At 38.8% G+C, this 22,564-nt stretch overlaps 2 protein-coding genes across 2 annotated transcripts in view; both read right to left on the reverse strand.

The window, feature by feature from the left end:
- The window catches only part of LOC109422062 (protein gone early), a 349,322-nt gene that overhangs the window by 142,039 nt on the left and 184,719 nt on the right, over positions 1-22,564 (reverse strand). The gene's annotated exons all lie outside the window — the stretch shown is intronic.
- Positions 2,609-12,679, reverse strand: LOC115260839 (uncharacterized). The gene is made up of 7 exons (XM_062844854.1): positions 11,413-12,679; positions 9,348-11,347; positions 8,999-9,287; positions 8,555-8,716; positions 8,321-8,438; positions 8,133-8,251; positions 2,609-8,074 (listed from the first exon to the last, which is right to left on the reverse strand). Exons 2-7 carry the CDS (start codon positions 9,434-9,436, stop codon positions 7,793-7,795), a joined length of 1,059 nt encoding a protein of 352 aa, XP_062700838.1. The 5' UTR covers positions 9,437-11,347; positions 11,413-12,679; the 3' UTR covers positions 2,609-7,792.

A 22,564-nucleotide genomic window follows, 5' to 3' on the forward strand; every position in this document is an offset into this window, starting at 1 on the left:
TTTTGAAAATTTTTTGGCCTCGGCTAAACGAATGTCTATCACTGTATTTGGATTGAATAAATAACACATTTAGTAATTTTTGGATGATATGGTAAATTTGACTTATTTTCTTCTATATGGATGAAAATGTCAAACCGGTATAACTTTATTCATCGAGAGAAAAGTTTACATTTTATAGCGTCGTAGCAAGTATCAATGTATTGTTGATGAACGTTCAAAATTTTATTTAATTCGGTTCACTGGTTTCCGAGATATGACGGTTCAAAAATTAGTTGCCTAAAAAATAGTGTTTTACCAGAACGATTATAACTTCGCGAAAGATTAACCAGTCGAGCTCAAATTTGTACCAATCATGCAAATATAAAATAGGTGAACAAACAGTAAAAATTTGAGAATTTTTGATGCACTCAATGAAAAGTTACAGCGTTTTGAACATTTTTGTGAGAGAGAAAAAGTTGTCTATCCCAAACATTTTGGCCATCCCCTTTAGTTTCTGTTCAATTCGCAGTGCGGTCTAAGCACTTTTTTTGTTATACATCTTGACTTGAGTCATTGAAGTTGATAACTGTGGAAGGGTTCATAAAACGCTAAGCTGAGAAATTGACTTTGTTCCAGTTGGTACGTTACGTAAAGACGAAGGAATAGAAGTAGATCGAAGATTACATGCTTGATGCGATTAGTAGCAATGTACACACCAATTTTTTTGAAATGCTACCAGCACTAAAAAAAATCAGGAAAATATATTGCTGAATTTTAGTATTTGCTGATCAACTGTCAAAATTGCTGGATGGATCAGCAAGTTGAAAACTAGTTGCTGATACTCAGTAAATTCGTATTGTTAAATGCAAATAGCACAAAAAAAATCATTTTTTTTTTAATACCAGCAAACAAGATTTGCAGTGTAGTAATGTTGTCCTCGAGCCTACTAAGAAGCTGTGTCCGTTTCCTCATCACTCCGAAACGAGCAAATTTGAAATCTTACTTTTATTTATAAAAAAAACGACCAAAATAAGATGCTTTCGTACTATTTTCCCACCCTTTTGAGCTTGGAGTACATGTACGAATTCTAAAATTTCCAGCATGAGTTTCTTTATCACTTTTCATCTCTTCACATATAACGATTCCCGATAGCCACCCGAATTTGATGGCCATTGGCCAGCCAACCAACAACGTGCCGATCACAATGACACACATTCGATAAATTTACACTTCGCATCCTGACCTGACCCAAGGCTATATTTATGACAGCTTCTCCTCGGTTTCTCGGAAGTGCTGCTGTTGGTGGGTTGATACCAATCTGTGACGACGGACGATGGAGGTTTTCCAGAGAACGAAAAGAACTATCTATAGAATTGTGACACTAGGAAGGTGATTTCGCGTTGGACGATATCGCCGCCAGGGGCTGACCAGTGACCACTCTGACCACCCTCTCACGGTGACGGTGATAATCGATGGTTGTTGCTGCTGTTATCCTTCTTGTTTTTCTAAGGGGTTGGTTGGTTGGATCACGACGTAACTCCAGTGGTGCCAGTTTTCAGAATTCCGGTTAGGTTGTAGTAAGATAAGTGAAGGACAACTATCAGATATCGTGTAAGACATTGTCAGCGCTAAAGGACATTCCACATTTACCAGCAGTAGTTTTCTTGTTGAAACATTTCTCTATAAATTTATCAGAAAACAATATTAGAACTTTCCAACAAATTTGCCATCACTGAAACGTGATGTGTGAGAAACAGTCCGGTGTGTTTATCGAATGGCTGTTGGCTTCAGAACTCCTACCTCGTTCCGAATGAAGCCAAAATCTCATTTCAAAAATAGTTACCCCCCCCTTACATAATTATCATTAAAAATTGAGAGGTCACATTGGTCTGGTGGGGATCGAACTCCTTCAGGGCCAATCGCTCTCCCTCTCTCTCTTGCATGCATCCATTCTACGCTGGCTTGGCTGGTAGTTCGGTTGGTTTATTGTGGCTGAGTGACGATAGTGTAAAATCTTCGCCCAGAGGCATCATTCATTGACCAAGCAACGTCGCGTGGAGAGACGGAGAAAATTTCAAGTCGTTTCCCGTAGGTATGCGATTAGGAAATATATTCTTCAAGTTAGTACATAGAATGCGTCTTGCCCGTGGGGAATCTTCCAATGACTGACGGCAATGATGATAGAAACTCGTTCGAAAAGAAGAGTCAGTCCACTTGAAACTTCAGTTTATTCACCTACCGACCCTCGTGTTGTTTTTTTTTATCACTGATTTCTAACAAAAAAATGTTTCAAGTGTTAGATATTTAGATTTTAAGCCAACGTTTCTCAAACTACGAGTCACAACCCACTCCTGGCTTCTGGGTCTAGAGAAGATGTTGTAACCTAGGTTGTAACATTAAAAATTTGATTAGAATCCGGGTGAATTTCAAGTCGTTGCCTGTCAGTATCGTCTTGATAAGCGTATTGATCGATCTACATTGGTAGTGCCGGTGGTGCATTAGGGCACTGCACAAATTTATTCTGGTCTGCTTACTCTTACAGAAAATTTGACGTTTGAGCGGTGCCACACCTCTCAAACGTCAAATTTCGTGTGATAGTAAGCAGGCCAGTATAAATTCGTGCAGTAATCCATAGGGCAGTGCATGAAATTATCTCCTTCTCTTTCACTCTTACAGAAATTTTGTAAACAACAAGGCCACGAAACGTCAAAATCCCATACAAAATCAAAACAGTGCAGTGCCCTATAGGGCACTACACACCGCGGTTGCTTTTGATGTTTCGTGACGTTATTGTTTACGATTCAGACTTAGAAACATTTCTCCAGCCTTTTATTTAAATGTGATTTGATTTAATATATAATGTGGGGTACGCGTGCCTGGACAAGTGTGCTGACTGGATGATGGCACGATGGCACTTCTCCAGGAAGTCCTTCTGGGATTTCACAGAAATTCTATCCAAATCCTTCGCAGTGTCTCCACAAATTTGTTTATTCTGAGATTCCCAGAGGTTTCGTCTAGGGTTCCTCCAGGAAGAACTCGTGGTATTCTTTCAGACAATCTTTCCGGGGTTTCTCAAGGAGTACCTTCTGAAATTAAATCAAGAGTTCCCGGATTTCTTTAAAATATCTTCCGAAATTCCACTAGAAATTAACGCCGGGTTTCCTCCAGTATTATTCCTTCTAAGATTACTCCAGCGTTTTTTCCTGCAATTCTTACAGGAATTCCTTCCGTGGTTTCGCCACTAATTTCATCTGGGATTTTCTTCTATGATTTCTCAGGGAGTTCTGTCTGAGCTTCTTTTTGTAGTTCCTTCAGAACTTCTCTCTGGGATCATTCCAGGAGTTTCTTCTGGGATTCCTAAAAGGTTTTATCTGAGATTCCTCCAGGCATTTCTTCAAGGTTTTCTTCTGGGACTCCAAGGGATTATTTCCGAGATTTCTCAAAGAGTTCCGGGATTCCATCAGGAATTCTCCTAATAGCATCTCTTGGAATCTACTCAGAAGTTTTTTCCACTGCTAGAAAGTTTTTCTGTAAAAATGGAATCCCCGCAAGAACTGTCGGAGGAAAACCAGATGGAACTTGTTGGAGTATTTCATCAAGGAAACCCTGAAGGCAATTTATGAGGAATACTCCTGGAGGATTTCCCCAATCAACTTCTGGATGATTTCCATTACATCTGAAAGAATTTCAGAACGAACTTCCGGAAGAATTTCAGAAGGATCTGCACAAATTCCAAACGGAAAAATCCCGGAGGAAGTTTCAAGAGGAATTCCGGAAGAAGTTCCCGGAAAGAATTCCCTATGGAATTACTGTAGGCGTCTCGGAAAGAATTCATGAAGCAATCCTATGAGTAGTTCCTGAAAGAACCCCAAAAGAAGTTCTTGGAGGAGTCCCATAGCAGTATTGGGAAGCATGAGCATGAGCATGAGATGACCGTACAATTCGTAGTTGCTACTCCGTTACTGACCAGAACGGTCAACATTGCACAGGGAACCAAATGGATGGGGGCCTATAGTTCCATAGCAGTATTGGGAGGAATACTAAAACAAGTTCTTGTACGATTCCTGGAAGGAATCCCTGACGGAGTTTTTGCAGTTTCTAAAGAAATCGTTGAAGGAATTCCTGAAGCACTCCCCGAAAGAACTCCTGGAAGAAATTCGGGAGACATCTCGGGCGTAATTTTTCCAGGAATACCTTCTAGAAGTCAAAAATAAAATCTTCTGAAGACATTCCAAAAGAAACTATCAGGAGAATCTGTATCCTGTATGATTCCCGAAATTCCTTGAAGGCCTAGAAGCAAACTGTTAAGAAATCCTGGAAGGAGTTACTGGAAAAGCCTCAGATGAAACCTTTTAGGAATATCAGAAGGGACCCAGAGGAAACTTCTGAAAGAAACCTCAAAAAGAATCGCCGATGGAGCTCTCTGAGGAGACACAGATGGAAATCTTAGTGGGATCTTAGAATAAATTTGTGGAGAATACAGCATTCCTCCTGGGATTTCTCCGGAGTTCCTTCTTGAATTTATCCCGGGAATTTTCCTGGAGATTCGGAGTTCGGAGTTTTTTTTCTTCATCAGTTCTTTCCAAGCTTTCATCATGAAATTTGTTTTTGAGGATGGATCTGTTACCAGAACTCTTCACGAGAAATCAACCGGTGTTTCTAATGGGGCTTTTTCGGAGTTACTTCGGGGATTTTTTCAAAGGGTTTTTGGAACTCATTTCAGTGTTTTTAAGGGGATGTCTCGAATGGTTTTCACGGGATTTCTTCCAGGGTTTGTTCCTGGATCTCTATAGGAGTTACAGTCCTGGATTTCTTCCAACAGAATTTCTCCGTGGGAGTTCCTGGAATGTGGTCCAGAGAAATATTCTGCGATTTTTTCTCAGAACTCATCACAGAGCTTCACTGGAAATTTCTATCAGTGTTTCACCTGAGACTTCTTCAATATTTCCTCCAATAGTGACAAGGTTTGCGAAATTCTTGACTTTCTGGACCAAGGAGTATCATCGTATTTGCCAAACTACCCGACTAGAAGATTCTAACAAAAATATAACATAATTATAACAAACCATGATATGTATAACTCATTGTGATATAAACATGTTTAACATCATTGGTGTTTAAAAATATTATAACTCAATTGTATCATATTATGTTATAAATGTTGTTCAATGACTCATTGTGAAATAATTTAGTTCTGATTCTTTGACATTTAGAACATCATTTTACACAATTGTATCAAAATATGATAGAAACTAGATTTCTTGAAGCTAATATTTATATCGTATTATGTTATGATTTTATTCTGATTATAACAAAATAGGTTATTATTTTGATTAGACCGATGTACTTTTTGTTACAGTTTTAGTTATTTTAACATCATCCTGCATCCTCCTGCATCTAGTTTATAACAAAATATGTTATAGAAAAAATTCATATCATCATAACACAATGTGTTATAAACTTGATATATTTTTCTAGTCGGGTATATACTGTGTTCTACCACCGTTCCAAATGTTCTAGCGATAATGTCCATGTCGTCCGCAAAGCACACAAATTGACCGGATTTTGTGAAAATCGTTCCCCGGCTGTTGAGCCCGGCTCGTCGCATCACACCTTCCAGAGCGATGTTGAAGAGTAGGCATGAGAGTCCGTCACCTTGTCGCAGTCCCCGGAGAGATTCGAATGAACTGGATAGTTCACCCGAAACCCTTACGCAGTTTTGCACACCGTCCATCGTTGCTTTAATCAGTTTAATCAGCTTCCCAGGAAAGCCGTTTTCGTCCATGATTCTCCATAGCTCTGCGCGGTCGATACTGTCGTATGCCGCTTTGAAGTCGATGAACAGGTGATGCGTTGGAACCTGATATTCACGGCATTTCTGGAGGATTTGCCGTACGATGAAGATCTGATCCGTTGTCGACCGGCCGTCGATGAAGCCGGCTTGATTCGTTTTAGGTGACAGACGACGGAAGATGATCTGGGATAGCACTTTGTAGGCAGCATTCAAAATAGTGATCGCCCTGAAGATCTAACATTCCAAATGGTCGCCTTTCTTGTAAATGGGGTAAATGTTCGGTTTCCCAGATCCTGACTATTAGCCGATGCAGACAGGTGGCTAACTTTTCTGGGCCCATCTTGAAGACTTCAGCTGCGATACCATCCTTGCACAATGGTATTAGAGCCATGTTTACGAAAACAAAAATACTTATACCTAAACGTTTACTAGTTTTAGGTAAACAGTGTCTTCAGAAAAGTTTATTCTCGTTGTTTGGCCATCTATTACATTACTTTAAAATTGGAGTGATCCATCTAGTTTGGCCGATGCCAAAATCGACTTTTTATTAACTTTATTTATGACACAACTTAAGCGAATAAAATACATTGAAAGCTTGCACTTTTAAGGTTGAAGAATTCGTCATATGATCTCGTCATCATTAATATTACGAAAACAATTTTCTCAAACTGTTTGGAATGAAAATGTATTTTTTGTATTCCATTCTCCATCTGGAATATGAATACATTTTCATTACACAAATATAAGTTTTGAACGAGAAAACTGCTATCGAAATGTCAATGAAGACGATGATATTAATGACGACTTCTTCAACCTTAAGCATTTGGTGAAATTTCTTCTCATATCACAAAATAAAATAACGAATTAAAAAAAAGCAACAGGAAGCCCGGCAACATATTTTTCTCTTCCCAAGGAGAAGAGCTCATGATATAAATCTCTCAATGGGAGTTCATCGTTGTTGTTTCTATTCGGTCGAATCCCATCAGAGGGCGGAAATTATGAGTTGATTCAAATTTAATCTAGAGCAAATGGTGAATTACATCTGAGCAAGTGTACACACTTAGATTTTTTTACCGTATACAGTATATTTTTTGACGAAAATAGAACAGCTGAACGTTCGGTGATTGTTTCGGTAATATATAAACATGCTGAAAGTTCGGTAATTAAACCACTCTAGCAAACTGTCAAAAATTACCGTAGCAATTGCTTTAGATTGCCGACAGTTCAGTATTTTTTTTGCAAACCGTTCAGCAAAACTATTCGAACGGCATATTCCCGAACTGTCAAAAAGTACCGAAGCAATTGTACTGGCATGGCGACAGTTCGGTACTTTTTTGAAATCCGTTCAGTATAATTTTATAAACAGTACGATACAATAGCTGAACGGCTCAGTAGTTTTTTAGACGAATTTCGGTTATATACCAAAATTAATTTTACGGGGATTTAATAAAATTTTTCTGGCAATTTGATTTTAAGAGAAAAAACGAATAGCGAATTTAGATGGCCAAATTAAGTCCACAGCTGAAATAATTGTCTTTTAACACAAATTATTATAAGCTAATAATCCTAACGCATATATTAGCTGTTTCTAAATCAATCTAATTCGTATAAGGATCTAAGGATAAGCAAAAACATATCAAAACGCAGGTTTCTTCAACTGACAACGATTAGTTTACATAAAACGTTACAGTTACAGTCCGACGTTTAAAGTAAAATCATGAGTATACACAGGAACATTCCTCTAAATTGTTTTAATAAATAAGTGTAGTAAAACGAAAATGTACTCTCTTTTTTATTTATCATTGTATATAAGGAAACAGCGAACAAACATCTATTTTGCCTTAACTAATTCGCAAACGTTGACAAAAGTTGAGAATAAAAAAAAAAGAAAATCACGAATGATACAAAAGTTGTAAAGCATTGAACAAATTTTAGAACTGTTTTATCGTTGCATTGAGGCCATCTAGCAGATCGGATGTAGTAGCACATCCCATAGCTGCGTCGACCGGATAGATCCTTCTAATCGATGCTTTGTCGGAGCCGCTCTCCAGTGGTGGTCAGTTGCCCAATTCCGAAAAACACATTCAACACAAATACGTAGAACTGTTTGTCGGTCGGTGTACAGGCAGCGTTGAAAACAACCTGTGATTCGCAAAGTATTCGGAAGCAATGCTTCAGATCCGGCTCCAGCAAAACATTATTCCCCTTCCAAATGATAGCCGCACTTGAACCAGCCTCAAGAAAATCACCTTTGACATAAAGGATTGGCACGTCGCTCGAATCGGGATACTGATCTTCCGGCTGTAATTAGATGAGGATAAATTAAAATACTAAATCATTTTAATTAGGCAGCACGCACGTTGATCCATTCCACGATTCCCTTGAGAACGTTCTCCTTCGCTGGGTCGCCGTCACGAGCCCGTTTGGCACCACGACTCGGGCACTTCTGACGAATTATCATCAGCGTTCGAATAAAGTCTAGAAAAAAGTAATTCAAATGGTCTTGATCAGTTAAGCAATTTTCAGTAGGATAATCATGCAGCTAACCATTCTTGACATGTTTGAAAAAATCTTGATAACGTAACAACAGTTTCGGTTGAAAATGCGCGAGTTTTTCATCATAATCTGGAGCGGCTGGGTGCATCAAACGAAATTCCAGAGAAATCTGTAATAAATATAATAAAATAATAAATCAATAAAAATAAACACTGTCAATCGGATTCTTAATCTAAAAAAAAACCTGAAATTTAATGATAAGACATTAGCAATATCAATGCTTACCAAAGAACCGTTGAATGCAGTAGCAGCAGGGTACGTCTCGAGATACAAATGAAATGTCCCTTTTTGGCGCATTTCTTTGCGTTCGTTGAACGTGAGATGCCAAAGCTCTTCAGCGCGAAGTTTCGTGTTCGGCCCTGGACATAAGAATTTCAGCTCCTGTACCTGTAAAATTAATGATATATTTAGCTATATAGGGTCTGGGAACATTTGGGCCGATGGGCCTATTTTGGGCACTTGTTGCTATTGATATGAATCATTGTACATGGTAGGATACTGCGAGTATCTCACCGTATTCCAAAAAACAGGTTAATTGGTTTAAAATTGGCTAAGTTCTAGCAGCTAGTGCTCAAAATGTGTAGTGTGTAGTGTTTTTTTTTAATAAAAAATAGGTCCCCCAGTCCAAATTATCCCAAACCCTACCCCATGAATATATATCATCCTTACCACTGCTTGCATATCAGGTTCTTCTCCTGGGTTAGCAGAATCACCACCAGCTTCTTCTGCACCGTTGGTCTCATCAGCCTGGGTTTTGCTCCGATTTACGATACGAATGCCGGATTTTCTGGCGAGATACTCCATGTGGTAATGCAAACGGCCGCTGTGATGATTTTTACCACGGGCATTAGGGTGGAACCATAGTGCTTGTGGAACATCCGGGTTCGACGATTTCAAGGCTGGGTATGACCGCACAAGACTTTGAGCCAGCAGGTTTTTGTGGAATGCAGATGGGCGTCTAGAAATGTCATTGGATCCGTTAACAAATAATCGCAAAGATAACACCTATAGTACTCACAATCCATAAACCGACTGTAGGAACTCGCACAAAATGTTTTTTATGGCGTTCATGCACTTGTCGTCCGCTTTTTGTCCTTCTTTGAGCATTTCAATTATTGCTTTAGCGTTTGCAGACCGTTTGAAAATGAGATTTATATCGATGACCTTGAAATAGTTCGACGCAATGGTATTATAAAGTAAGGAGCACTTTGAATAATTACATAAAAAAAATACAGTTCGTACTCATTTATAATTACACTTCAGTAAAAACTCTTACTAGACTTATGAGAGAATGGCGAACATACAAGTATTCGCAGAGTTATCAATAGAACGAAAGGAGTCTTCTTTTTTTACTCAACTCAAGGAAATTTCCAGTGCGAAATGATCCTGGACGGATAGGGGGTCGAACCCGTCACCGTCAGCAAGATTTTGCTGAATACCCGCAAGTTTACCGCTTTGGCTACGTGGGTCCCAATATAGAGTTATTTATAAATTAAGCAACGCTTTTAGGAAGTAGTCGTGAAGCTAAAGACTTTCATTCAACTATTGTAGAGGCATAAGGAAGAATGGATTGAAAATGGACAATGTTTGATAGAATTTACTTATATCTTGTATTCTTTTAAATTTAATGCAAAATCTATAGAAAAACCCCTAATTAGCCACATATTTACCTTTTCCAGAGTGATTCCTTTGAAGTCGTTACTTCCCTCCAATGCGTCCTCATCGTTTTTGGCACTTTCCTTACTGCTTTCACCATTTTCGTGATCATCTTCTTCAAGCCTTTCTTCAATAACCATGTCGTCATAAAGCTCCTTCTGTATACGCTGAATTAGCTTGATAACTTTGGTACGCAGCATGAGACGTGAAAAGTCGTTGTTGTCCAGCTCAACGAAAGTTTGCATGTCGTCGATTCCTTGCTCCACTGAAAATAAAATTGTTTATGAAATATAAGTATCGGGTCTCTTATGGATATTTATCCCACCAGGCACGCCAGCTTAATAAATGGGGTAGTGGAGAGTGGGGCAACAAGGAGCTGTTTATTTTGTATTTAAAAAAAAACATCAAATATTGGGTGTGGCGGAAATCATGCATGTCCCCCCCTAAGTTGGTGCCTATGTATCGTATACTAAAACCATTTCACCTGGTTGACCGCTTCGTACATGTGCAACTTATACGGCCTATAGTATAAGGAAGGTATATTGAAGCTTGTAGAGGAACGGAACCCATCTTCAGCATAGTGCTCCCATTTTCATCCTATCGAAAACAAAGCAAATAAACGCTTATTGTTTTGTTTTTTTTTTTTGTTGTATTTTTAGCTTGATTTTTTGTTAGAAGTGAGCATACATGATTACAAAAAGAACGGAAACAATTCGTATTTAAATTGTCTGTTTTTGGAATATGATGAACATGGGACATATGCTGAAGAAGGGTCCACATACCATAACCAACACTTACTGAAATATGCTTTGCAATGATTATTTATTTCTTTAAAAATAATAAAAGAAAAAAATAAAAAAAATATATTTTATGTATTTTAAACACATCAATAAGCAATTACACTCTGCTCTTTATATACACATTAAAAATCTTGTGTCAAAAACAAACCCGGCTCCAAAACTGCAACAGCTGCAGAAAACGTGCATCCTTATGGTATCTGATTTTTCTGGTTCATGCCGATTTACGCACCTCCTTCCGTTCCGTGTCGTAAACACTGTTCCGGCTCCGAAATGATGGGCATAATTGACCTTGCCTGAATCTTTTTCCGGCGCCCGCAGATCTCCCAGCTTGAATAGGTTCCGGGTTGTCCTCGCACTTGAAATCCTCTTTGCCTGACTTGTTGGTTGATCTGAATGGCTGATTTACCGAATAACCTCAGCATAATGACTTCGTTGCCTTCGTTGAGTCCAGGCCGGGTGTATTTTCGTGGCAACCTATAGTTATCACCCCAGGTTATCACCAGGTATCAGTTTCTCCGCGGAACCAAAATTTTTGTCGTGGCTGTCAGGTGAAAGATGATTTCTAAAACACAGAACACATTTTTACCTTACTTATGCAGGGATTTCTTGTAACACAATGGTACTTACCGTTCCCCACAATTTTTGATGACCTATTTTCATTGAACCGAAAACGCGAACCGCGAAAGGATAATTAATTACTTTTAGTAAAAAGAATTCTGTCGAGTCGACTGATAAAAATGACGAATGAAAACGTAAACACAACACAGTTGAAAGGCTTGCATATACAGTGGTCAAAATATATATTGTCTAATTAGATTAAATTACTATAAATATGAAAGATTAAATTACTATAAATAGACTTTCAAAATACATATTTAAATTAAATTGCTTTTATTCTATCTCCGAAAAGTGAGAAAACGAGCAATTTTCAATCTGTGTCATTGTTACACATTTATGTGTGCATGAAATTTTGCCATAAACATGTCACCATTGTTCTCCGTTGATTCGCCTGCCTCTCACGGGGGTACCCTTTCTTGCCAATTCAGAAAAAGTTGCATATACTAAGTCACAAAATAGTATTTAATACTACATCGATACGACAAATCTAAATAATTATAAATGCCTTATATATTTAAATACAGCGGGCTAGTTAAGTTACGACTGCGACACAATTAGTAAATTACACAGGGACACGCAAGTGACGATAAACTCATCGCAACGCGCTCATTCTGAAATGGCACGAAAGGGTGTTCTACTTCAAGCTCCCGACAGATGCACTTTGGTGGGTGGTGGGAGGAATGACGGGTTGTAATCAAACAAACTAATGAATGCATGTATGACGTCATATTTAAACATCACACTATATAGGGGTTGCTAAAGTATGGTTGTGTTAGTGCAATATTATTATCAGGAAAAATTTTTATTGTGAAACATTACTGTTGACAACCCATGCGAATCAAGTCGCCAAAGTGTGCGTGCGTTAAACGTTAACAGCCTTTATTATGGATTTGAAAGTTTTATTTTCGAGATAGATGTTCGAAGAAAACAGTGTAAAAAATGTTTTGAAAACTTCAGTGACTATTTGTGATTATTTTTTGATGTTACCGTGCAGAAAGTCGACAGCTACATGGATTGGATAACGTTGGACTAATTGGACGATACTAAAACGGTCAAACAACATTAAATTTTTGTGAATGTAGATGAGAGATTTTGAAGGAAAATGTGAGTAAGCCGAGTAAGTACAATATGATGTCGATGTTCTTAGGTACAACCGTTATTGCGCATTCCCCACCCCACTGGACCCCTTTTGCAGTTAGTATAAGTGCGGGATCGTGAATAAAACTGCGATTTCGCATCGAATCGTTTCGGTGTCTTCTGCGCACTTATGCATTACAAGGTGCTGAATAAGTGCGCAGAAGACACAGAAGCGATTCGATGCGAAATCGCAGTTTTATTCACGATCCCGCAGTTATACTAACTGCGAAAGGGGTCCAGTGGGGGTGGGAAATGCGCAATACAGTGGACTCTTAGTTAGTCAGGAAGAATGTCGACAACGTCCAATGTTTGTTAGATTGTATGCTGTAAGATGCTTTGCTTATACCTCCTCATTCTTTCTGGCTATACGTACCAACAGGAACATAGCCTGAAACTCAACTTTCGAGCACTTACACTGTTATTCACTGAGAGTTTTCTTGCCAATTGACAATTTTGACAAAAAGAGGAAATATATTCATAAAAAAAAATCAAACTATACAAATTGTGCCAGGAGTATGGATTAAGTTCAACAAAGGCTTACCCATTAAAACAATTAATAAATGTCGGTTTTTTGAACAGTTTGAATGAAAACCACGATCGGCACACTAAGGAGAAGACAAAAAATAATAAATTGGTTATGCAGAAGATAATAAATGCAAACATACGTACCTCAGATATTAGGCAATTCAATGGTCTCACTTTAATAGTCCTGGTTATAAAAGCGCCTTGAAATATATTTTGCGGGATCATTGTATTTTTTCCAAAATGAAAAAGTTGTGTGCTGATAAATGGCTTCAAAGTTGAGGAATCGTTCTTCAGCGCACACTTGGACCTCGTAAGCTTGCAAAAAATCATCGTAACATATGGTTTCACATAGCCTTAGCAGAAAATGTATTCCACCATCCAGTTCCACAATTTCACGAATTATACCGTAGGTTGGAAAATACAGATTTTCATGTTCCTTGCAAGAAACAATTGTATTTTTCCTAAAGTCGATTCCATTTCGTGATACATTTGTAGGGCAGGAAACGAATTGATATTTCTCATCTAAATAAGCTTTACTGAGTGTATCTTCTCTATAAACCCTTGGGCTAGATTTTAACGTGGTCTTATCAGTGAATGGATTTTCGAGTAGATCAATAACGGTTCGAAAACTTTGTCGCTCTGCAACGCTTTTGCAGATGTTCTTGAAGTTACGGCAGGTCGCTGCCTGGTTCTTCAATGGCTTATTTTTCTGCTCGAAAGGCAAACAGTTGAACTGTTTTGCGCTCCCACTTCGTCGGATCAACTCAGAATAGTGCTGAAGATGGTGGCTTTTGTTAATCCTCCGTTGGAAGTTTTCAAAAAACAATTCATTATATAAACGCACGTGCTCATCCAACCACGCCAACATATCCGCTGAGACGACAGGTGATAGAAGGATCCTAGTGATGTTTATGAGGTGGCCTATCATCAACATGAACTTGCAATCTACTGGAATTCTATGTCCAAATAAGAAAGGAAATGCCCTCAAAAACACGAAGTTTTGGGTTGCCGTCTGCTTCATCCTGTGCACACCTGGGGCAGATAACATTTCGTCCGTGATGTTAGCCATCGGGCGGTTTTTGCGATCGACGTAACCGAAATTGAATGTAGAAATTCGATGATTGATGAATGATTTGGTGAACCGTAAGTCTTTTTGCTTCACGTAGCGACCCATCACAAGCTGTAATGTTAATGGGATGATACCTTCGGCAAGATCATGCATGACATCGAGTGTCCAGTTATCAGTTATGTGGAAATTTGGCAATTCATTCAAAATACTTCCACAGGCCTTGAGGCCGCATTCCGTGGGACTTTGTTCACCACATTGGACAGCAGCTAGATTTCTTTCATACCACGCAGCATCTCGCAAAGGACATTCTTTTGTTGGATCATCGTGAAACTCTGGCCTGGAAATAGTGCACACTCTACAAAAGTATTTTGCGCTCGGTCCGAGTAAACCAAACACGTCATGCATGGCCAAAGAATCCCCACAAAACGCCGTAACTGTTGCTTTAAGTATTACTTCTTCTTCGCCGTAGAAAACTGCTACTCCTTGTTCAAGCTTTTTCAAATCATGTATAAGAGGTTCCAAAATTTTATTGTAACCGTGTTTCTTAGCCAGACTGGAAAGCACAAAAATAACTGGGAAAATTGTACTTGGCGAACTGTTCCATTTTTCTGGGAAATTTTGAATTCTGAAGCAAATGTTGGAAATCTTATTTTTCCCAGCTCGAGAACTGAATGCATTACCCAATTCGACATCGTCCTGGTACACGGACATACGGATGACATTCGGGTGTTGCTTGAAATATTCACTATTATTAAATAGAGAACCAGTCCGGAACGAGCTATACTCTGAAACCTCGGAAGCGTTAGAAGAATCAGTAGCAGAAAGAAACTCTCGATTTCTTGGATTTCGAAATACAAGCTTAAGAGTGTCGATAATGGGAATGTACGACATTGTGTCATTTATCCAAATTTCCTTAGGTATGCCTTCCTTATGGCTAGTGACACTTCGTTTACCTAGGCATTTAGGTTCTGGCACTGGAATGTCTACTGCCATCCTTCTGAGAAAAGACTTACGGAGGGGAGAGGTTTTGACATCTGCAAAAAGATCAATGTTTCTGAACAAATTGAGAAACTTTTGCGACTCTTCGTCGTCTGTTTCAATGCCATTTGAAGCCAGGAAGACTGATGTCTTCTTTTCCAAATACTCTGCCACTTGACAAACAACATTTTCGCAAATTTTGATCGCTTCCAGAACCTTCGTTTGTGGAAGCCCAACATCACCAGCCAACCGACATATGCTCAAAGAAGCTGTTTTCTTAATATCGTCGAGCGAAAGAGTTTCCTCCGGCGAATCTGATCCGTTGTCACATACAGATGCATTTAGGTGGATCTCTTCAGGAAATGGGTCACCCTGCACATCCACAATTTCCTCAATTTTCGAAGCTTCCAATAACGGATGCTTCTCTTTAATATGGCGCTTGAGCGATTTCTGATTAGTGTACCGCATTTGACACTTCCGGAAGGTACAATCATAGAACACTGCATCCTTTTGAAAATGACCGTTCCGGATGTGCCAGGATAGGTGGTACCCTAGCTCTTCCACATATCCAGGAATTGATCGCCGGCAGAAAAAACAAACAATGCTGACATCTGCCATCTTGGTGTTCTACGAGTAAATAAGCATTAAAAGATTGTACTCACATAGTATTTGTTTCGCTCCTACGTCGCACTCCTCGATCCGCTGCAGTATCTTCTCCATTATTGCCAAATTCCGGTGAAATATCACGTAAAAGCACAGAAAAATAATCAAAATTTGTACCGCGTGAAACCAAGCCAACAAAAAATGGCGACACTTTCTGCTTTTTGACAGGTGCTTCGAACGACGCTGAAGAAAGCTGACAGTTCGGTAAACTTTAACGAGTGTACGGTACTGGAATGATGGCCATTCGGTAAAGAACTATACGATAACCGATCATTCAGTAAAAAAATACCGAAATGAAAGACTACAGGAGAAACTTTATCGTTTACATAACATTTCGGTAACGAAAATAGCAAAATACAGTATATTTTATTGGAAAGTGCTGAATGTCAGTTATTTGTATTACTGCTTTCGGTTTATAGCTCGTAACATTGACGAAAGTTCTGCTATTCAATGGTTTTGACGAATACGACAGTTATAAAAAGTACCGAAAACCGAGTATGCGATTAAGTGTGTAAGCATAGGTAACTTCATTTCGTTCTGTAACGATGCCAGGAAATTGCTCTTTTACTTACCAGAAAAATCTCTAGTCATACCACCGCATCGCATCAACTAGACCAGAGTTGTCTAATTCAACAATTTGAAAAATGCATCCAAATGCCCACTTCTGTCGCTTTCGCTGTACAACTCCACGAAAGCAAACACACGAATCAAAAATTCACACACCCAAGCCGTGGAGAAGCAATTCTCCCAGGTCTCATCCAATTCTGATGAACATGTGCATGCCGCCCGCACGTTCCTGGATTCATTTCCCTTACCGTGTATGACTCTAAGAATCAGGATCTCATTTGAAGTGTTGTCATTGCTGTTCTAGGGCACGGCGGCAGTCGCTAGCTGCTGCTGAAGTGTGCTGTGTTGTGTTAGAAGTTTGATTGTTTTTCTTTCGTTAGGCCAAGTCACGGTGTCCTCTGGCGGGCTTCTCTGGTTGGAGAGTTTTGCCCGTTTGACGAAACAAAAGATTCGGTCTCTCGTCGCCTCGGTGACAATTGGGGAAAAGTTTTTTTTCTCTCTAGTTTCTAGTTGGAGAAGACTGTGGAAGCGATGGTGACAGAGCGCTTTTGGGAGAACACTGTGCTGGCAGGTGGTTTCTAAATATTTAATATAGTTCTTTAGAGGATGTATCTTGAATGGTAGGATGGCATTGTGTGAAGAGTATGATTTTCAATACGATATACGATATAGACCTAAAGGCTGTCTATTGACTTTAAATGAAATAACTCGTTTCCTTTTTCATGTACTGTTTAGAATTAGGTTTAAAATAAATAATAGAAGCATAATGTATTAAAAATGCCTTTTGGTAACATTTTAGTCGAAAAAGTGCTCAATTGCCATGACCGCAACATAAGGGTATTTTTCCAATTGTTGCACAGCTAAAAACTCGCCTACTGTTGCACACTCCATGTTATTCTTATGAGGTGTGCAATGATTGGCGAATTTTTAGCCGTGCAACAATTGGAAAATTACCCTAGGTGCTACCACAACGAAGAAAATGATTACCCTAATGGAAAATAACCATATTCGAATTTCCGAAAAAAATAATTCAGAGCGCATTTCGATAGAACGGTAACTTATAAGATAAGTTTCGAAAACTCAATTGAAAAAAAAACTTTTTTATAATACAGATAAACGAGATTTTTAGCGAGAGTGGGATTCAATCCCAGGTCCTCGGCGTGATAGTCACGAGCTTTAACCATCACACCAGGCCCGCTTCATTGGAAAAACTTTGAATTGTGAAAATGGAAGTCCCAAGTAACAGTGAATGCTGAACAGTGAGAGTATTAGCTGAACAAAAGCTGGTTAATGGTGTCAAAGGCTGAACACAATGACAGCTGAATATTGGTCTGAAGTATGGCTTGTTCAACCCAAGGTAAGTAAAAGGAAGGTAATCCAATATGTCAGATTGCACCATCCGCCATATTGGAAAACCTAACGACAGCTGGCAAGTTTGTGTTTAATTTTTTTCACTAGTAAGATGACAAACAAAAACTTTCAACCCTAGCAACGTAGCAACCCCACAGAAACCATTCACGCTTAACTTTCTTAGCACTAAAATCGGAAAAACTCCATGACACTCATCGAGTGTTTCCTACTTACACAGATTGCAAATTAGCTCGTACACCCACTTAAGCAAATATTTTGCAATATTTTCGGCATACCAATCTTTTTTGGTTAAGAAATCACCATTGTATTCATAATTCACAAAAATGCGGGGGCACGAGCAAATTTTAAACCGGGGGGAATATTACTCATTTTATGAGTGCCATGGAAATATGTCAACATTGGTTATCCGCGTTGAGAATGTTGTAGCCGATGCGGCGCAGCAACGCTTCTGTAGCGTTCTGCAGCATAAACAAACTGGCCAGCTGTCATCTCCATCCCCCGCAGTATACCGCACTCCCCGCATCCACTTACTGCTTTTACGCTAACACCTTCCTTAAAAACACCTTGGTTCAACCTCTTTAATCAGCAATACATAGATGGCTAAATATCAAGTTGAATAGAATATTATTCATCTGAGTAACCACCTCTAAAACATACACCAACATGAAGAATTCAGGGCGTTCACTCATAATTCAAAACTAAATTCCCTGAGTTTTCCAGGTTTTTCCAGATGAAATTTTGAAGTTTATAATTAAAAAAAAATAACCCAAATTTTCTAAAAATTATAAAGGGTGACTTAGGGTATCATCGGCAGGTTTATTCTCTTCGTCATGAGGGCCAAATTGCCTGAAACTTGATCATATTTAGCTTGGTTGGAAAGGATTTGATGCCAATGTTGAGGATTTGGGTTCAACAGGTTTCAAAAAAAAAAAACATGACGAAGAGAACAAAACTGCCGAAAATACGCCCCTACTCTTCAAAAATTCTATCAAGATTTCTGAGCGTAATTCCTGGAATTTCTTCCAAAGTTTCTTCCTGGATTTCCGCAGGATTCCTTGACGAGATATCTATTTGAGTACGTCCCGATATTTCTTGCGAAGTTTTTCCGGTATACTTCCAGAGAATCTCGCTGGATTCCTCCTGAAGATCCATCCAAAACTATTCAAAGTATCTTCAAGAACGTCATTGATTGAGCCTCGTAGCCATGCGGTTTGAGTCCGGATGGATGAGGGTTCGATTCCCGCTCCGAGCGATGAAATTTTTCACGAGAATAGCTTCTTTTCCGTAGCCACTCCGTGTTAAGTTTCGTTCAATCGGTACAGCAGCCGGTTGAAGCCAGGGTCCGTGTCTTTTTAGTGGTTATCCGGAATAGCTGAACAATAGTTTATGTCAGGATTTTTACCGATAGTTTTCCGATATTTCTCTTGTTTTCCTCGCGGAACTTCGTCCGCAGCTGCCTTCAGGATTCCATGAGGTTTTCAGAATACCTCCTTGGATGTCCTTAATATTTCTTCTCGGAATTACTATTACCTAGAACTTTTTTCGAGATGTCTCATTTTTTCTCAGTACCTGTCGAGATTTATTTAATAACACTTTGCGAAGTTTCTCGCAAGATTTTATTTGAATTCCCTTTGAATTCCCCCCCCCCCCATTCCACAGTGGGAAAAAACCGACCCAAAAAGGCACCTAATTATTGCGGCTGATTGCGATCTTTGAAGCCCATCTTTTCCGAATGGAAAAATGTCAAGGAATCGATTGGTGATAGTTTCATTCACCGGAATTAAGTGCAAGTGTCCATTTTGCCCCATTTTCCCCTAAAAACACTGTTTTTTTTTAATTAAATAATGCTTTCAACTGATTGCGGCAAACCAACCATTTTTTTTCTTGATGTAGAATTGACAGGTGCATTTCTTGAGGCACATCTCTTCCCGTGTCCTTGACTGGAAGTGCTCATTTTGCACAATTTTCCCCTATAAATACTGTTTTTCCTGGATTAAAAAATAATTTTAACTGATTGCGGCTAACCAACCATTTTCAATCTGTTTCAGAATTAACCGGCGCATACTTTGGGACGCACCTCGATCTGTGTCTTTGACTGGAAGCACTCATTTTGCCCCATTTTCCCCTAAAATACTATTTTTCTGAATTAAAGACATGTTTCAACTGATTGCGGCTAATCAATCGATTTTTGCTTGATGTAGAATCAACTGGCGCATATTTTGGGGCACACCTCGTTCTGTGTCTTTGGGTAGTGGTGCCTATTTTGCTCCATTTTCCTCTAAACTACGGGTTTTCTGGATTTAAAAATAGTTTCAATTGATTGCAACTAATCAATAATTTTTTCCTGAAATAGAATCGACCTATGCATATTATGGAATACACCTCGCGCTATGCGTTAGTCTGAAATTGCCCGTTTCACCCCATTTTCCCCTAAAATACTGTTTTCTGGGTTAAAAAGTTTGTTCAAACTAACTAAAACAGTGTTTTAGGGGAAAATAGGACAACATGACCACCTCCAATCAATGACACAAAGTTTGTCTGACAATATGCTCTGATCAATTCTACATGAGGAAAAACTTGTTTTGTTAGCTTAAGCTGTTAGCTTAAATTGCTTAGCTTGTTAGCTTGTTAGCTTGTTAGCTTAAATAAGTTGAAATTGTTTCTCAAACGAGGGGGTAAAGGGGGAAATGGGCACTTCTAGTCATAATGCATCGATTAATTTCACATTAGGAAAAAATGCTTGGAAAACCACAATTAGTTGGAACTAATTAGGGGAAAATTGGTTAAACGGGCAATTTCAGACTAACGAATAGCGCGAGGTGTATCCCATAGTATGCATAGGTCGATTCCACACCAGGAAAAAAATATTGATTAGCTGCAATCAATTGAAACTATTTTTAAATCCAGAAAATCCGAAGTTTAGGGGAAATTGGAGCAAAATGGGCACTACCACACAAAGACACAGAACGAGGTGCACCTTAAAGTATGTGCCGGTTAATTCTACATCAAGTAAAAATTGATTGATTAGCCGCAATCAGTTGATAGAATTGTATAATTCAGAAAAATAGTATTTTTAGGGGAAATAAGACAAAATGGGTGCTTCCAGTCAACGACACAGATCAAAGTGTGCCCCAAAGCATGCGCCGGTTGATTCTACATCAGGTAAAAATTGGTTGGTTAGCCGCAATCAGTTAAAACTATTTTTAATCCAGGAAAACTGTATTTATAGGGGAAAATGGGTCAAAATGAGCACTTCCAGTCAATGACACGAGGTGTACCTCATGAAATGTTCCTGCCAATTCTACATCAAGAAAAATATGGTAGGTATGCAGCAATCAGTTGATACTAATTTTTAATTCAGAAAAAAACAGTAGTTTTAGGGGAAAATCAGGCAAAATGGGCACTTCCAGTCAATGACATATATCGAGGTGCACCGCAAAGTATGTGCCGATTAATTCTACATCAGGTAAAAATTGGTTGGTTGGCCGCAATCAGTTGAAACCATTTTTTTCATTCAGAAAAATAGTATCTTAGGGGAAAATGAGGCAAAATGGGCACTTTCATTCAATGACACAAATTAAGGTGTGTCTCATAGAATGCACCTGTAAATTCTACATCAAGAAAAAAATGGTTGGTTAGCCGCAATCAGTTGAAAGCATTATTTAATTCAGAAAAACAGTGTTTTTTAGGGGAAAATGGGGCAAAATGGACACTTACACTCAATTCCGGTGAATGAAACTATCACCAATCGATTCCTTGACATTTTTCCATTCGGAAAAGATGGGCTTCAAAGATCGCAATCAGCCGCAATAATTAGGTGCCTTTTTGGGTCGGTTTTTTCCCACTGTGCATTCTGAGGAAAACCCGTAGAAGAATCCCTGCAATAACTTTGGGAGAAATCCCTAAAGGGGTATCCAGATTCTCGGGACAATTTTTGGTAAAGATTCCGGGAAGAATTTTGGGAATAATGCAGAGAATATCGGTAAAAAAATCTCAGGTGGATCACTGCAAGAAATCCGATACAACTACAAGGAACAGTCAGGCTCTGGAATAAAGCAAGAGAAGAATTTAATGAGAAATATCAGCAATAACTCCTGTGGAAATCCCAGAAGGCACTCTGGAAAAAAAACTTAGAAGAAAGTCCAGGGTAAATTGAGAAAAACTTGGAGAGACATCTCACGATCAACATCGGAAGAAATTTTCTGAGAGAAGATCCAGGAGATACTCCGAGAGAAATCTCAGGTAAAACTTCAAAATAAACCTCGCGAAAACTTTCAAGAAATTCTCGAACATCTCGAAGAAAGTCCAAAGCAATTGTTTGAAAATATCACAGCAAAAAAATGAAAGAAATCTCTTGAGGAATTCTTGCAGTAAATTCGTGAAAGCTCCGTCAGAAACCCTTGGAGGAACTTTAGTAGAAACCTTAGGAATAACTCCTTTAGCAACTCTGAAAGAAATTCCACGATTTATTCTTATAGAGTAATCGGGATAAATTCTGGTAGAAATCTTACAAAGATCTCTTTGAGCAAAACACTGGAGGAACTCTGGGAAGAAATAGCATCCCCGTGGAAAACTCCAGGAAAAATCGGTTGGAATTCAGGAATCCTAGAAGGAATCCGGAAGTATAGCTTTCCGGAAAAAAAATCAAAAAGGAATACTAAGAAAAATAGCATAAAAAATACGGGAGGAATTTTATAAGAAATCCTGGGAGACATTCCAGGAGGTATTTCTAAAGAAGTTCCTGAGGGCATTTCTGGAAAAAATCCTTGTAGCGAAATTTTTATATGGATTTTTACTACCAGGTTTTTATTCATACTACCCAACTTTTTTTTATTTTTTTTAACGGAGTAT

Source organism: Aedes albopictus, chromosome 1 (genome assembly GCF_035046485.1).
Source record: "Aedes albopictus strain Foshan chromosome 1, AalbF5, whole genome shotgun sequence".
Lineage (NCBI taxonomy): Eukaryota > Metazoa > Arthropoda > Insecta > Diptera > Culicidae > Aedes > Aedes albopictus.

What these genes read in the sequence shown, in the direction of transcription:
- LOC115260839 (XM_062844854.1), bottom strand. Translation starts at nt 9,436, where the DNA reads ATGCTCAAAGAAGGACAAAAAGCGGACGACAAGTGCATGAACGCCATA. An exon ending in AACCTGATATGCAAGCAGTG is followed by an intron (nt 8,717 to 8,998) that starts GTAAGGATGATA and finishes TTAATTTTACAG; the next exon opens with GTACAGGAGCTGAAATTCTT. An exon ending in GAATCGTGGAATGGATCAAC is followed by an intron (nt 8,075 to 8,132) that starts GTGCGTGCTGCC and finishes ATCTAATTACAG; the next exon opens with CCGGAAGATCAGTATCCCGA.